Source organism: Peromyscus leucopus, chromosome 3 (genome assembly GCF_004664715.2).
Source record: "Peromyscus leucopus breed LL Stock chromosome 3, UCI_PerLeu_2.1, whole genome shotgun sequence".
NCBI classification, from domain to species: Eukaryota; Metazoa; Chordata; class Mammalia; order Rodentia; family Cricetidae; genus Peromyscus; species Peromyscus leucopus.
The window spans coordinates 4,605,912-4,623,210 of NC_051065.1; the positions used below are offsets into that span (position 1 = coordinate 4,605,912).

At 38.5% G+C, this 17,299-nt stretch overlaps 1 protein-coding gene across 14 annotated transcripts in view; it reads left to right on the forward strand.

The window, feature by feature from the left end:
• The window catches only part of Cadps2 (calcium dependent secretion activator 2), a 552,385-nt gene that overhangs the window by 479,844 nt on the left and 55,242 nt on the right, over window positions 1-17,299 (forward strand). For 7 of the 14 annotated variants that reach the window (XM_037203488.1, XM_037203487.1, XM_037203485.1 and 4 more), the window contains 4 exons: window positions 2,110-2,265; window positions 3,672-3,819; window positions 4,524-4,538; window positions 10,831-10,905. In XM_037203488.1, coding sequence (XP_037059383.1) covers window positions 2,110-2,265; window positions 3,672-3,819; window positions 4,524-4,538; window positions 10,831-10,905 — 394 coding nt within the window. The remainder of the gene's footprint in view (window positions 1-2,109; window positions 2,266-3,671; window positions 3,820-4,523; window positions 4,539-10,830; window positions 10,906-17,299) is intronic. The other 7 variants (XM_028872984.2, XM_028872985.2, XM_028872986.2 and 4 more) reach the window with 1 other exon arrangement.

Here is a 17,299-nt window from a genome sequence, read left to right on the forward strand (position 1 = left end):
TACTGACTTAGGAAATTATATCAGCATCCATTATTCACATTTGAGTTCTTTAATCTGTTAAGTAATATTTTTAGGACTAGGTCACTGATTAGAAATAATTTTAAATGAAAAGTCTCTGAGTAAATTGCAGGTTATCTGTAGCAAATCCAGAGAAAACCTATTTATATTTTTTCATCTATTTAATTATAGCAAACAGTTATTAGACCAATTAAATTCCCAATTAGACACATTTATTGCCTCTAATTTTAGCATAGCATTAAGCAGAAGAACAGCATTCATATCCTTATAAAGTATAACTCACATTTTATATAAAAATCTTAATAGAATTGTCTTGACTATGAGATTTTTTTTTGTTTTGATGATAATTTTGTTGGTGGTGTATTGCTAAAGCGTGCACATTTCTAAAGTTACATTCTTCCAAAATTTATAAAGCAGGTTTGCCTCTTGCCAAGTACATCCAATTAAAACACAGATCTTCTCACTGTACACTGTGGATGTGGTGGGGCAGGAGAGAAGGCCTGGCCTTTAATTCTTCTCGTGTCTTTCTTGTACATGTGATCCATGTAAAGAGGGTATTGTATTACACATTTTCCATAAGAGTGTCAGTGCGGTCTTGTCAGGACTTTATTGATGCTGCATTCAGCCCACACTAAGGTGCAGAGACAATCAGTCAGTAAAATTCTGTGTGTGCTATTCAGTTTTGTCATGATTGGTCCCTTGAGAACTTAACTCTGAAGACAACTTGGCTAGGCCAGGAGATCCTGAGAAATTCCTGGCAGAATGGATAGGGATAGCAACTTAAATTGGAGATAGAGCTGAGACACTAAGGCCAAGGTGCAGGGCAGAAACCAAGCTTTTAATTAGCCAGGGCAAGGGCAATTTTTCTAAAACTCGCCAATTAAGATATATTTAGCTCAACATTGTGGTTGTTTAAAATAATTTGTTTTAAATTTTTCAATGTGCCCTTATAATAAATGGGTTTTATTTCTTTTATTTTGTTTTGCAAAGTAAGAATATAAATTTAGGGTAATATATATGGAGCAATTATGAAAACACTGAGAACAAATAAATCAGACATTGCTCCATTTTTTTTCTTTTTACTTCTGCTTTGTTCTGATTTTACAATTGAGTCTCAATATGTTCTAATGTAGGACTATTTTACTTTCAAACATCTGTCATCCTATTAGCTGGATGCTTGGTTCGTGGAAAGTACAAATGGTATCATTCGCTCAAATAACATATGAACTCTGCTGATGATTACCTTCATACATGGTGTGAAAATACCGTTTCCTAGAGTCATTTTCTCACCATAGTGAATGCTGGCTAAGTCATGCATGAAGACTGAAAATGCATGATTTTGCTCCAACTTCAGAGCACCTCAAATACTATTTCTGTGTTAGAGCATTTCCGCAATGTTAGGTTTTAATTATGAGCTAGAAGCAGCACAGAGCAGTTCAAACTGGAAGTAAAGGTTTACTTTCCCACTTAGCCTATTCTTTCCTGTGTGGTCCATTCTTGTAGATAGAAGCCACAGTGACTACCGAGGCATAGAAGCATGGATAACAGCAAAGTACAAGCATATAAATTTTCTTGAAAAAAAAAAAAACACTTTTTCAAAATTGTAATAGAAAATAATTTTATGTACTCATCATTATCTTGGAAATTGGTAAAGAATGCTTAAGATATTTGTCCTTCTATGCACAACTTTATTTCTTTTTTTTTATTTTACAATACCATTCAGTTCTACATATCAGCCACTGATTCCCTTGTTCTCTCCCCTCCTGCCCCCCTCCCCTTCCCCCCAGCCCACCCCCCCATTCCCACCTCCTCCAGGGCAAAGCCTCCCCCTCTGTACCCATTCTAGTCCTCTTTGCAAAAACTCAATACTGCATTTATTTCTTTTATACTCTTCTTACCTGACCTCATTAAGAAGCTGAAAGGAAGACTTAGAAAGCTAACCAAAGAGAACGCTGGATCATGAGATATTGGATGTGGTATATTCTTCACTGATGGCAATAGCACAGAAAGGGAAATCAATGGATGGGTGGTCCATGTTGTTGTTAACATTGGAAGTTCATGATGCTCTTTGTTTTCCCCCTTTTCTTCTAGCAATGGCTCAACAACATCTGAAGACCTGTTTTGGAAACTTGACGCACTGCAAATGTTTGTCTATGACCTACATTGGCCAGAACAAGAATTTGCCCACCATTTAGAGCAAAGACTTAAACTTATGGCCAGTGATATGATAGAGGCCTGTGTCAAAAGGTAGATTGATGTATGTTTCAAGTTGCTGCTTGGGATGCAAGCACCCATGATGCCACTTTTTACCATGTACCTTTTACTTATCACAGGGAAGAACTGAGTATGAACCACTGTTTCAGAATGTACTGCACATTCTCTGACCTTAATTCTGAGAACCCATGTCATTAATGAACTCAATCTGATGATTCTGTTTTCGGGTCTCCCACCCATTTCTCTAATCAGTAGCACCTACACCTTATTAATCACATCTACCACACATGTCTCTCTGGGAGTACTGTGCTTTGTATTCCCAAAGTAGCATCTCCTGAGACATACAGAAACAGTCTATTGAGTTCTTATGCCTTATGTATGGTGTCTGTGTGCAGTGAAGTGGCCTGGTAAGCTCAAAATACAATTAGCAACATCCTCATTACAAACTTACTCACTGCTGTCTGGAATTTGCTAACTACATCAGACGATGTAACAATGTGCATTCCTCGGCACTTAACCAGAAATATTAAAAACTTCAGAGTCCTGCAAATGTACTTTCATTGTTAAACAGTTCTTACAAACTCATCACTATATGCTAATAAGTCAAATGTCTCCAGTGCCTCTACTTACGATGTATTTATATGTGTGTCTTTGAATTTGGGGGGAGTACACCTGATTAACAGTCAAATATTAGTTGGAACAACTGTGTACCCCTAAACACATTGAGCCAAGAAAGTCTAGTTCTTAGAATAATGTAAATGCCTCCTATGGCAAGATTGTGATTTGGATTATTTAATTTTTGAAGCTCAGCTATGAGTTTCAAGTCTCAAATCTGTAGGTCAGAGTATGGTAGTGGTAGGGTCTTTAACAAAGACCAATGTAAATGCCCTGTTTTACAAGTTTTTACCTGAAACTTCAGGCATTTAAGAGACAATTTAAATGATATTCGAGAATTGTAGTTTTTTGTGGTTTGTGACAATTTTTCAGCTTTCCAGGCTGGTACCTTTTTGTTTTGTTTAGTTCTGCTCTAACACACAGGCAGTCTTCTGCTTAAATGCAAAAAGAACATGTAGTGTTTCTACTTGGATATGAACTTAGGCAATAAGTAAAATGATGATTTTTTTCCCATTAAATATAGTACATTAGATGTCATCTCAGGCTTCATTTGGGTGTCTGCATTGTCTTGAGTGGCTGCATAAATACCACCTGGTGAACACTTAAACTGTGTCCTTCTATAGAAACATCTCAGTCTAACCTTTATTTGAGACACCTGCATAGAACATCCCACCTGGCCCAAGCCCCACTCCCTAGCTCCGCCATGCTACTTAATCTGTATCTGCATGTCTTATATTATTAATCTTGTAGTATTGATTTCACTCTTCCAAATGGGTGGAACATATTATCAGGATTTCTTACTCTAATTCGTGTTTTAAAACTAGAACAAGAACTGCATTTGAACTCAAGATGCAAAAGGCAAACAAAACAACTGATTTGCGCATCCCAGCTTCTGTGTGCACCATGTTTAATGTATTAGTTGATGCTAAAAAGCAAAGCACCAAGCTGTGTGCCCTGGATGGAGGGCAAGAGGTAAGTCCTAGGGAACAGTAGTGCAGCAGGGAAGACCCTCTGCTCTGGACAGCCCCTCCTTTTGTATATAAGCCTGCTAAAACTTCCCAAGTGGTCTTTAATTTCCCATATACCATTTTGGTGTTAACTGTTTACATAAGCCTTGCTTGCTACAAGCAAATGAGAAAGCTAAAACCCTGCCTACTTTGTTTATGCAAATTTAGAAGACCCAGAGTTTGCATCCATAAAAGAAAGTCACAAAAATTATAGCATATGAAAAACTTCACTTATACAAAACTTTCCTTTTTTAAGGATCAAGTAAACACTAGTTACTACTGGGCTGAGTGAGACTGCTCCGTGGGTAAAGGTCTCCAAACTTACTACCAAACCCAGTGACCTCAGATTAATCTTCCACCCCACAAACATGCACACAAAATAAAATGCAACTTAAAATTTAATAAAAACATTAGTTCTCATGAATACAAATTTCATTATTTCACTTTTAATTTTTTGTTTGTTTATTTTAAACTCAAAACTGCAACATCATCTTATTTCATAATTTGTTTTTGTTGAAAGTGGTGATTGGGTGAAAATGGATCTGTATTTTGGATATTTATGTGTTTACATTGACATTTTCTATGGTCATTACTTTTTTCATCATTTCTTTGTTCTTCCCTATGTTCTCCTTCATCATTATTTTATTTTTCCTTCATCACATGATCCAGTTTAGGAGTCAATGGGTAAGTGTCTTGTTTTGGTTTGGATTTTTCTATGTTCGTGGGGGGTGGGTGGATGTTGTTTGTTTTTGGAAAAGCACATCTTCATTTTAGAATTATGTACTAATTTATTTATTTTCTGAGACAAGGTTTCTCTGTGTAGTTTTGGTGCCTGTCCTGGATCTCGCTCTGTAGGCCAGACTGGCCTCAAACTCACAGAGATCCACCTGGCTCTGCCTCCCGAGTGCTGGGATTAAAAGTGTGCACCACTGCCTCCCAGCTTGGAATTACGTACTATTTGCTCTCATCATTTTCAAATCAAAATAATATTCTATTTTCAAGAGTTTTTGTTTTGTTTTGTTTTGTTTTGTTTTGTTTTAGGCTTCAGTGTGTTTATCTACAAAGTTAACACCATGTAAATACTGTACTTTAAAGGGTGTCAAGCAGAAACTTTTTTCTTTCAGGCAACAGAGTCTAAAAACTATTTTTATACTTTTAAAAGATAAAATTATTAAAAGCCAAGAGAATTTTCCATCCTTTAAATGAAAGTCTAAATAAATATAGAGGCAGGGTGAGTTAATATTTTCAAGTGTGTAGATACAGTTTATACTTTCTGCAGAATATAGAGTTGGAGCCTTAGGTGACAATGAAGCCTGTCAGGATAACTCCTAAGTATTGGTATCAGGAGGCTACACCCACAGGGAAGGTCACTTCATACTGAAGAATACAAATGTGGATTTCAGTGAGATACAATCCCCCAATAACCTGGTACTAGCCTCCACTAGTAGGGAGGAAGCAGTCTGAATCATGAGACCCACCCTCACCCATAACAGATTTGCCCTAGAGTGCTACCCGACTTTTGGAGGTGCAGGACCTCAAATTTTCATGCATACATGACCAGGTTGCACTCCGTGATTGTCATTATTCAATATTTTTTCTTCTATGGCCATATTCATTCTTACAAGTCACTCTGCCGAAACCTAAAAACCAAATTGCAGGACCTTACTTACTTAGCTAGCAACATTTCCAGGACTTGGCTAACTACAAAGGGAGCTAAGAAGACCTACTATGTGAGCTTAATTCTTATTTAACCCAGATATAAATATTAGCTATTTTGACTTCATTTATATTCATGTATATGTGCTCATATTTTACTATGCAATTTAGGGAGAAAATATATTCCAAATATTACATGATACAGTCATACAAATATATATGTAAGTAATAGATCTGCCAGTGTTACAGAATGTTCAGTAATTATCATTGTCTGATCACATACAACATGATTTATTATCTCTAATTATCCAAACGAGTAAGCAGCTGGCTTGGATGCCAATGGCCCCTAATCACCTCTTCATGGTTTTCAATACCCAGATGTAAACCTTGGACTGTCTGAGAATATCATCTTAAGTAGCTTCATAAGCACATTCACTTCTCATCTAGATTATGGAATCATCTTCCCACTAATAGTGTGAATATACTAGTTCTTATTTTAATATATACACAGTACTTGACAACGTACCAGGCACTTGGTAAATATGTGTTGAGTAAATTAACAGGCTGATTTATTGCCACTGCTTTAAAATTCTTCCCCTGTAAGAAACAATCCATCTAGTATTTAAAAAGAGAAACAGCCACTGCATACACAAATGACAGTCACATGGCCAAATGATTCTTTACATTAAGAAGTGAGTCATTTTGAAGAGTAATCTGCTACTATTCATTATGTCTGCACCTGTACCTTCTCACCAGAGACAATTAGTTCCCTACAACTTTCACACAATTAATGCAGTTCAAAATGTGCAGGTGTAAAACCTATTAGCAACCCTGAAAAGTGGTAAACAAGTGCAAAAGGAAAGGATCATATATGTTGCTTTTAATCTCCAATAAATACACTTGCATCATTGTTCGGTTCCTCCCTCTGTCAGCCTCCCTCTCTCTTTCTGTCTCTGTCTCTCCCTCTCTCCCACCTCTCTCCCCTCCCCCACCTCTCTCTGCCAGGTTTTGAAATTGTTGTTTCAGAAAGAAACGAAGTTGCTCACAAAACTAGATTAATGGACAATTCAGAACCATGTAAAGCATATACTACATAGTTAAACCTAGCAGAAATGAAGTGAATTCACTGAACTCTGTGGTAATTTGTTATTAATATATTGTCATTGATGAAATTAAAAAATCCCTCCACTCCTGACCACACCAAAGACCTGCCTGTGTCCCCAGATTGCAATTCTATTTTCTTATGTGCCACATGATGATGTAAAGGTTCTCTCCAAGGCCCAGAATAGGGTTTAATGAAGTGATTAGTGAGTGAATGGTCTACTCATGTGACAGATGTTTATAATGAGTCAGCAGACTTAGGCCAGTCCCTCAGGACAGATGTTGAGATCATAAAACCACCACATTGTTTGGAATCCTTATTACCCATTGCTGTAGAAAAGCAAATGACTACCTATGCTATAGACATTCATCTGCCCTCAACCACTCCCCCCTGGTCCCATTGACTGGGAATGAAGACGTGAGAATGTGAGCAAATTAATGAGTAGCTCAGGTGAGCCAGGGGTCCTGCTTCTACAGGATTAGTTATCAATTAAAGGGGAATGTTCCCATTCCCAGAACAAGCAAACCAATCCTAATAAAATGCAACCCAAAAGAAGGGCCAGAGTCTAGTTTGCACCGCATTTGGTTAGTCTCCATTTCTAATATATTTGCATGTGAACAGTCCAGTGAAATGATGATATCCACCTGAGTGTCGCAATGCCAGGATTGTAAATATGCCTGGGCTCTGAAGCAAGGATTTCTAAACGATTGTCCAAATGTAAATTGAAGTTCATTCTCAGAAGAAGAAAGATATAACCTGTTTGCTTTTGAGGGCAGATGTGGAAAAAAAAATCAATTTGCAATTGAACTACACTCTGCCAACACTGTGGTTCTTAGGACTAGCAGTCCAATCAGAAATAGCCTAATAAGAATATTTTAAAATAAGTGTAAATGTTTTTAAAATAATTTGTAGAGTTTTGGAGCTGGGAAGATGGCTTCATCAGCAAAGGCTTGCTATGAGAGCGTGAGGTCCTGAATTCGATCCCCTGAAGGCACCTGCAAAGGCCCGGGGTGCAGGATTGCACTCTGAGCTCAGGGAGGCAGAAACAGAAGGGCCCCTGGGACTTGTTGGCTAGCATATCTAGTCAAAATGGAGATCCTCAGACCAGTGATAGACCCTGTATCAACAAGCTGAAAAACTCCTAGAGAATGGCCCAAGGTTGTCCTCTAACCCATGCATGTGTGTGTATATACACCTGTACACACATGCACACACAGACAGACAGACACACACACACACACACACACTCACACACACACACACACACCATTTATAGAAGTTTTTGTAGTGGAGAACAAAAACTTTCAAAAATTTTGTCAACAATGTTATTTGTTCATTGAAGTGAAAAACAGTGTATCAGTTTTAGCTTAAGCAATAAAAATAGCTCTGCAGAAAAATTCTGTTTGTTGCTACTTTGTGATTTAGAGTGTTACTTTTTAATCTTTGAAAGCTACCAAGTCTATTGAGTGACTGACTAGCTTTCTTTTAGCTATATTGGCATACCCATATAACCCATACATATGGTTTGCTTCTTTGCAGAATGAATACATAAAATATGGATGTTCACACTACATCCTGACTAGTGTTCCCAGATGATGGGATGAATTTATAGCAGCAGACTCCCATATTGTATTAATCTAGTGACCCACCCCCACATTTGATGGCCTCTGGAGTCATACATTAAAGATATAGACATATTGATCCTTTTGTTTTTCAATTTAACTCCACTCATTCTTATACATCCATTTCTATCTCTCCTTTTTTCTTTTCTCCCTCTCTATGTCTAGATCAGGGATCAAAGAAAGTACACCCAGGGGTTGACATTATCAGAATGTCTTGACTGCATTGACTTTCTGAGCCTTTCAATAAGAGGAGTATAAATGGCTTCAAGAGTAGCTCATCACTGATTTTAAGAATTGCAAGGATTAATCCAATGCAAAAATTTAACATGTAGACCTCTACTATCTTATATGTAATAGCATTCTGAGGATATTTTGTTCCTTAAGAGTCAAAATATGGAAGCTGGAGAGATGGCTTAGTGGTTAAAAGCAGTGACGGCACTTCTAAAGGATCTGAGTTCAATTCTTAGCACCCATATTTTGGTTCACACCATCTATAACTCCAGACCCAGGGAATGCAAGCCCTCTACTGGCCTCCTGCAGCACCAAACATACAAGTAATGCACAGACATACATGTAAGCAAAACACCCATACACATAAGAGGAATAAATGAAGTAAAATATTTTTAAAAATATTTAAAGAGTTGAAATATGAAATATATGGCAAGTAGAGCATTGAGGCCAAGGCATGTTTAAGAACACCTTTGAGAGTCTGCATGCCTCAGTAACACCTCCCTGTTGTAGAGTGCTCTCCATTTTAGTGGGGTATATGGTGCTGCATGCCTGTCGCCTGTACCTCTTTCCAGTTCCACCCCACAGTGGGACCATGACGGCTGTTTCATTCCTTTGTGCTGCACAGACACAGGTCTGGAGCAGGGACAGGAAAGGGGAGAGGCAGGACTCATTTGCATAAGCTTTTCACCACCCACTTACTTGTGCAGCTTTTGGCTGGAGCTGGGAGGCCGTTTTGCAAGGGTGTCTGTTGGGTTTCACCCTACAAATCACTTAGTCGGAGTACTAAAACGATGGCATTGGCCCTGAAGCATGCTTATGGCCCAGAGCATCAACTGTTTAAGTAAATCTCAATCTCAGCTACCTATCAGTCAGCTTGTCTGGCTGAACTTCACTCTTTTGCTTCAAGTTTGTTTTTCTCTGTTGTCTCATTTCCTATGCCGACATTGAACATTCCAACTCTCCTGCAGTGTAAATTCACCCATTATGCCCAATGTCCGTTCTCTTTGTCCTTTGGGGAACAAAGCTGTGGGAGTCAGCATGGCTTTAAGTGAACCCGACAAGCAGTCCATATCCAGAAAGCTCAGTGGTCATGTGCATGTGGTTCATTTGAGACCAGTGTCAATACACAGACAGAGACGGAGACAGAGAGAGGAAACAAAGAGAGAAAGAGAATAACTTACAAGCTTCAGCATTCTGCTTCATTATTTACACAAGTAGATGATGACCACTCTTAACTATTAGAGCCCTTGAGGGTATGGGGATCATTCCCTTGTATTCCAAAGCAAGCCTGAGTTGATGTTTTGTTCTGTGTGGAAACTTTGAGACATGTTTTGCGAAGAAAGAAAAAATAGCTTTCAAATACATAGAACTTAGGGAACCATTCGGCTGGCAGCTGTGAAGTTGGTCTAATGTTTATCCTGCCACGAGGACTTTCAGTCTGTGCATTATTCTCTCTGTTCCTAGAAGCCTTGGATCATCAGGATAGGGTTAGTCTTTACAAGTCGCATTTTCTGTGAAGTGGCCATTGGGGACAATCTGCTGTCAGATAAATGCTTCCAAAGAATGAATTACTGTTTAAATAGATGCCACGAAGCCCAAGCTTCTGCTAATTTAATAAAGGAACCTCCTAGTAATCTCTCTAAAGAAAGCAAAAGCAGGAGTCTTTCAGGTTTATTTTAAATACATCTTTTTTGTATTTATTTAAAGACATCTTGTTCATGAGGAAGCAGTCATAAAGCTATGGGGAGTAGTGTTGTTTCATTGTACCTTTTATGGCCGATTAATTTGTTACCATCTATTCCCTTTTGTTGATGAAATTTTAATTTTGCCCTTGCTTGAGCATGTCGTAAGAATTGTATACACCGCTGCTCCTGGGCTGACAAAAAAGTCCTTTTAGGGAGAACAATCAGGAGTGCATTTTATTTCTAGGGCACATTTAAAATAACTTATGAATGAGAGTTGTCAGACATGAAATGCTGTATTAATTAAATCTTTTTTTAGTCTCCTTGCTTCTCTGGCTAAACCAACCCTTTAGAAAAATACAGGACCACCTTCATTACAGAGGAGAAGACAAAAAGTACCCTTCACATTCCTCTGCCTGAATAAGGACAAGAACTCAATTCAACCCCCGTAATAACCCCATTAGCTGCTTAACTCAACAGTGCACATGGGAAAATTTTCCGACCGCAATGCAGAAAGTGTTGACTGGATGGATCATTGTCACAGCTTTGTTCTTTTAATGTACAAAAATGATCATTTTTAAGTAAATTTGATATGCCATAACGAGTAGCTTTAGAGCAGTCGTGACTTACAACAAAGAATGCATGTCTGTATCCACTAATGCATTTTGTCTTTTAAAACCTAGCAACAGTACCATTCAAAAATAGATGATTTGATTGACAACACTGTGAAAGAAATCATTGCACTGCTAGTTTCAAAGGTAATGTATCATTTTTTCACCTTTGCAAGTAAAATTAAGAAATAATCTTTGGGAATTTTTAGACATATCTCTTATATTTCTAAATATATAAGTGTGAAATTGTAGTTTAAAAAAATAAATGTGGATTGGGGTGTAATGTAGTGGCAGAGTATCTACCTGGCATGTACAAGGCCAAGGATTCAGTCACTAGCAATACAAAATAAGTAGATACATGCATGTGTACACACACACACACACACACACACACACACACACACACACACACACAGCAAAGTTGTTTCAGTTTTAAGAAAAACTTCAAACAAGAAATGAACACTATGTCAACAATGTGGGGGTTGGTTGGTTTCATTGCTTATGCGAAGAGTTTTGCAAGTGTTTTCCTTTGGAAAAAAATTCTTCTTTTCAGGAATCTCTTATTATATCACATTCATGCTCCTTGTTTCACTTCTGGATCAGGTCTGAGTATCCTCAGTCTTTGCATGTAGCTTGTCTGTTCTAGTGGCATCCGTAGGACTGGAGACCTAGCCTTCAACACAGACAGAGCTGGCAGGATAGCATCAGAATTTTACTCCAAACATTTTCTGCTCTGTGTTTGGAATACCTTTGATGAATGCAATGCCATTTCAAGGTATTCATGAAAATCAAAAATAAACAGCTTTGCCATATAGCCATTATGTGACTTAGATGCCACTAACGCATAACAAATGGCCACAGGTAGCATTTGTAATGACTAGGCATGTTCAGAGAGGCATGGCCACAAACATAGGTGTCATTTGAAATCAAAAGCTTACTAAGGCAGAGGTGCTGACAGCACCAGGAACTTAAAGAGGTTGAGAAGTCATTGGCTGGTGGGTTCAAGGTCCCAGCCACACGAGATAGATAAGGACTTTACAGTGAAAGCAATTATATTTGTGATTATTGAATCATCTAATTCAAAGCACCTAGAAGAGTTAAACTTAAAATGGTATCACCAGGAAGAAGAGATGATGGGAAAATTAGGTATCCTGTGTTGATAATTCACAGTGTATATATGTACCAAAAATTATATAGCTTGTAAGGATTGCACAGTTATAACTTGACTTTTAAATGGTGGAGGAAGAAAATGGATATTCTCTAAGTGGAACATTGATACTAGCAGTTGCATCTGGCCCTTGAAGGCCTTATGTCAAAGAAGTTCAGAGCAGGCTTTATAAAATAACTGAAAGGATGCATCTGCTGCAAAGAAAACCCAACACCAATTTTATATGTAAGGGATAGTTGTTTAGAAAGCAATATAAAAAGATTAATCTTTGCCGGGCATGGTGATGCATGTCTTTAATCCCAGCACTTGGGAGGTAGAGGCGGGTAGATTTTTATGAGTTTGAGGCCAGCCTGGTGAGTTCAAGGACAGCCACAGCTGTTACACAGAAAAACCCTGTCTTGAAAAAACAAACAAAAAATAATTAACCTTCATTAATAATTTAAGGAGTGCAGATACCAGTTTTTCCAATCAATGAGGTTCGATGATTTTAAGTTAACACTGTTGAAAAACATGAAGTGAGCCACTCAAGTTTCATGTAAATTGTTACAGCCTATCTGGAAGGCACTTTAGAAATATCAATGTATTAATATCCCTTTGCCTTTTGCATATTTCACAGTACTCAGAGGTACACAAATTATACCCGTTTTGACCTTTGCTGTGTCAGGTATCTATATTAATTTGTGATTTGGGGAATCTTAATGACAAAGTATATTGCCGGGGCGGTGGTGGCGCACACCTTTAATCCCAGCACTCGGGAGGCAGAGGCAGGTGGATCTCTTTGAGTTCGAGGCCAGCCTGGGCTACCAAGTGAGCTCCAGGAAAGGCGCAAAGCTACACGGAGAAACCCTGTCTCGAAAAACAAAAAAATGACAAAGTATATTTTAAAATATAGTAGCAGATGGATAAAAGATGAGTCCTTAAAAGGGTGAAGTATGGCCAGACAGTAGTGGCACACACCTTTAATCCCCACAAGCAGAGACAGGCAGATCTCTGAATCCGAGGCCAGCCTAGTCAACAGAATGAGTTCTAGGACAGGCTCCAAAGCTACAGAGAAACCCTGTCTCAAAAAACCAAAAAATAAAAAAATAAATAAAAAATGGTGAAGTATGAAGCATGGTCTGGATTCGCATTACCTCAGAAATATGCTGTTAAGAAAGGCACCCCAATGTTGACAGAGGTTATGCTGGGTAGTGAGATTATAGTTGATGTCTTTTGTTTTTTCTTCATGTGTACGTTTCACATTCTCTGGTAAAAGGTCTTGGGGTAGGGAACAACCATGAAGAAAAATGGTTTCAGACTACTACCAACTTGTCCCCATCACCTTTCTTGTTGCTCTGATCATATCCATGAGGAAGAGAACTCAAGGGAAGAAGGGTCTCTCTGGGCTGACGGTTTCATCGTGTTCAGGAATGGTGACAAGGCTGGTCACACTGTGTCTGCAATCAGGAAGCAGAGAGAGAAGCCCCCGAATTTCCTTCTCTCTTCCTCCTGTTCTTCCTCGCTCCTCTGATTGGATGCTAGTGTCAGATGACTTGGACTTTCTTGTTTGTTTGTTTTATATTTCTTTTTGTCCTTTCTGTTAAAGCTGTTGAATTTTTTTCAATTCTGCCTTTATAGACTTCTATCATAGAGATTATTTTTATTATTTCTATCTCATTAAATTTACTGTTTATATGTTTTCCTGATTTACCTAGCTCCTGTGTTCTCATATAGTATAGTAAGCTACTTTGTTAATATGGTACTTTATTGATTATTTCAGAATTTATACATGCATACTGTATTTTGACCATATTCCCCTCAAATTCCTCCCCACAACTCCTCTCAGGTCCATCCAGGATCCACTCCTCATTCACACAACTTTGTGTCTTTTTTTTTAATTTTAATAACCCAAGTCCAGTTTGTGGTACCCATCTACTTATGGGTATGAGGCCATCCAAAGGAGCACAGTAGAACTAGCAGGAGCCACACCCTTAAAGAAAACTGACTCTCACACCCTAGATGCCATTAACTGTCACTAGGTCCTCACCAAGGGGTGTGGACTCATGAGCCCCTCACACTCCAAACTTGAAAGCTGACTGCATTGAACTTGAGTAGCTCTTGTGCAGGCAACCACAGCTTCTGTGAGTTCATGCATTTAGTATTCCCATAATTCCAGAAGATTTTTTCACTATGGTCCTCTCCAGTCTCTGGCTCTTACCATCTTTATCCTCCTCCTCCGAGATGGTCCCATTTGTGCCTGAGCACTCCACAGTTGCTTATTCAATACACTTTGACTAGGAATGAACCTCTGCATTTACTGCCTTTCACTCACTGTCCAGAAGTAAAACCCAACTTGTCTAATGTGGCCTAGAAGCTGCACTTGTCTCTGGGTATAAGAATATAAGTTTAGAAGGCAAGTGGATACTATGTCCATTTAACAAAATAATAGTAGTAGATTCACCCCTGAAGCCTATGAACTCCACAACCATGAATTCTTGGCTAGATTTACAGCACCAGTCATGCATTTCCTCCTGGGGAACAAACCTTAAATCCACTCGGAAAGAAGTTGGTTATTCCTATAACATTTCTGCCGCTAGTGAACCCATGGGCATACCTTGCCACACTAGGTATTGGAGTTTTCAGGGTTCGTAGCTGTGTAAGTCTGTTGATGACCTTTCCTCTCACATCAGCCTGAATAATACCTGCCAGTATGAAAGTCAGTCACCAGCAGGGAGGAAGCTTCCTAGTCATTGCCACCTTGATTGCTTCATGACCTCTAACCAAAGTGTCTTCAGCAATGGAGTCTCAGGAAGCTTCTTTAAGGTGATTGTTTTGGATTCTGTATCAGACACTTTGTGTATTTCCATTATTTCCTGGTTTTTCAAGACAGGATTTCTTTCTGTAACAGCCTTAGCTGTCCTGGAACTCACCTGTAGACCAGGCTGGACTCAAACTCACAGAGATCTACCTGCCTCTGCCTCCCAAGTACTAGGATCAAAGGCATGCACCACCACCACCTGGCTTATATTTCCATTTCTTTAGGATTGATAGAGGTTTATTATATTTCTATATACTGTCTTTCTTTGATTTCATCATTCATATGTTGGTGCCCATCCATTTAAACAATCAATTGCTTCTTCCAGTATTTACAAATTATCTTTAAAAAAACAAACACCTTTCATCAGTCACCATGAGAACAAATTTTGTTTGAGCCAATGTAGTGGGTGACTGTTTGAGCCATACTCTGAAGCACTGCCCCTAGTGAGGTAACAGGTAGCTGGTACACCTGCCTGTGACCTTGAGGTACATGCCCCTGGGGCATGGCCGCTGGGGGACCCTTAAGACCTGGGATGCCCTACATGCTCTCTCTCTTCACTACCTTGTGGTTTTGGATGCTGATATGGACGGACAGACAGACGGACGGATGGACGGACAAGGGCAGAGCTAGCCAGAGAACTGCATTGGACCGTGCCTTACCCTTCCAGGATCCTTCAACAAATTCCTTTATTCTGACTCGTGATTTAACCCCAAATAAATCCCGTTGATCATTAAGCAGGCTCCATGGATTGCTAGCAATATAAGCCCATTAGGTCAACTGACATGGTCTCCAAGTGGGCCAGCTGCTAGGGTCTGAGGAGTGGATAAATGGTGAGTTTATTCATTAAGGAAAGAAAATACATTTTATACAACAGTTCTTAGAAAATTATGCCAGAAAATTAGCTGTGATCTGTTAAGATGCATTGTACAATGCCTTAGTCTCCAGTGACTCTAAATGAGACAACTGGGAAGAGAAGTGTCCATATTTAATATATGCATTCCTTCCCCTTCTATTTCAAGATATAGTTGGAGATGTATTGGTGTTAGTTCCCCTTTAAACACCTGGCAGAATTAGACTATGAACTCATTCAGCCCTGGGCTTGCCTTTGTTTTTAGTTTTGTTTTTATGACAGTTTCAACTCAGTGTTTATTGTTGATATATTTATATCTTTTTGCTTCGATTTGGGTAGTTATGTCTAGGAATTTGGCTATGTCTTACATATTTTTCAATTTACTGCAATTTAAGTTTTCAAATATTCCTAAGTGATTGGCTGGAGAGGTGGCTCAGTAGTTAAGAATACTGACTGCTCTTCCAGAGGACTCAGATTTGATTCCCAGCACCCACATGACAGCTCACAACTGTCTGAAACTCAAATTCCAGGGATATGATGCCCTCTTCTGACCTCCTCAGGTACTAGGCACTCATTAGTTAGTTTGGCTAAGGGTTCATCAGTTTTATCCTTTAAAAGAACAGGCTCTTTGTTTCATTGATCTTTATTTTATTCTTTTGTGTCAGTATTATTTGCCTCTCTGGTTTTTATTTATATCTTCTAACTTGGGGTTTAGTTGCTTCACTGAGACCTTGAGTTACATTGTTAATTTATTATTTTAATGTAGTCACTCAAAACTGTAAGCTTCCCCACATTGGTGTATCTCATGGTTTCTGGTATTCTGGTTTCCATTTTTGTATTTTTAAGATTTTTTTATTGTTTTTAATTGTATGTCTATGTGTGGATTTGTGCACACAAGTGTAGGAGTTCACAGAGGCCAGAAGCATCAGATGCCCCATGCTCTGGTGGTGAATTACCTGACATGAGTACTGGGAACTGAACATGGGTCCTCTTGAAGAACAGTGTGTGTTCTTATCCACTGAGTCATATCTCAGGCCCTGTGTTTCCATTTTCACTTGAATCCAAGAATTTTTCCACTTTCCTTTCATTGACCCATTATTCCCTCTAAAATGCATTGTTCAATCTCTGTGTTTTTGTAGTTCTATAATTTCTTTTGCTGTTGACTTGTGGTTTCACTCTATTATAGTCTGATAAGATATTTCAGTGCTCTTATACATGCTAAGACTTGTTTTATGTCCTAAAATATGGTCTGTTTTGGAGAAAGATGCAAATGTTGATGAAAATGTGTATGCTGTTAATTAGAATCCTGTATAAATGGCTCAGTTTATTAGGCCTGTGGTATAAATAAGTCCAGTATTGTTCATTTCTTTTGTGGCCTGAGTGACCTATCTGTAGATGAAAATATAGTATTCTCACACACGGTATTTGAATTATGACCTATCTGTCTCTTTATACCCTGTGGTTTTTGTTATATGAAATTTAGTGTTTTGTACAGACATGTGCACCTGCTTGTATGTGCGTGTATGTATGTATGTGTGTATGTATGTGTGTGTGTATGTATGTGTGTGTATGTGTGTGAAGTCTTATCTTCTGGATGAATTGCTCTCTCTATCAATATTTAGTAACCATAACCTATGTCTTCTTCTGACAAATTTTGGCCTGAAGTGTGTTTGTTGGGTATGAATATAGTTACTCCTAATTGCTTTAAATATCATTCAAAGCTGAA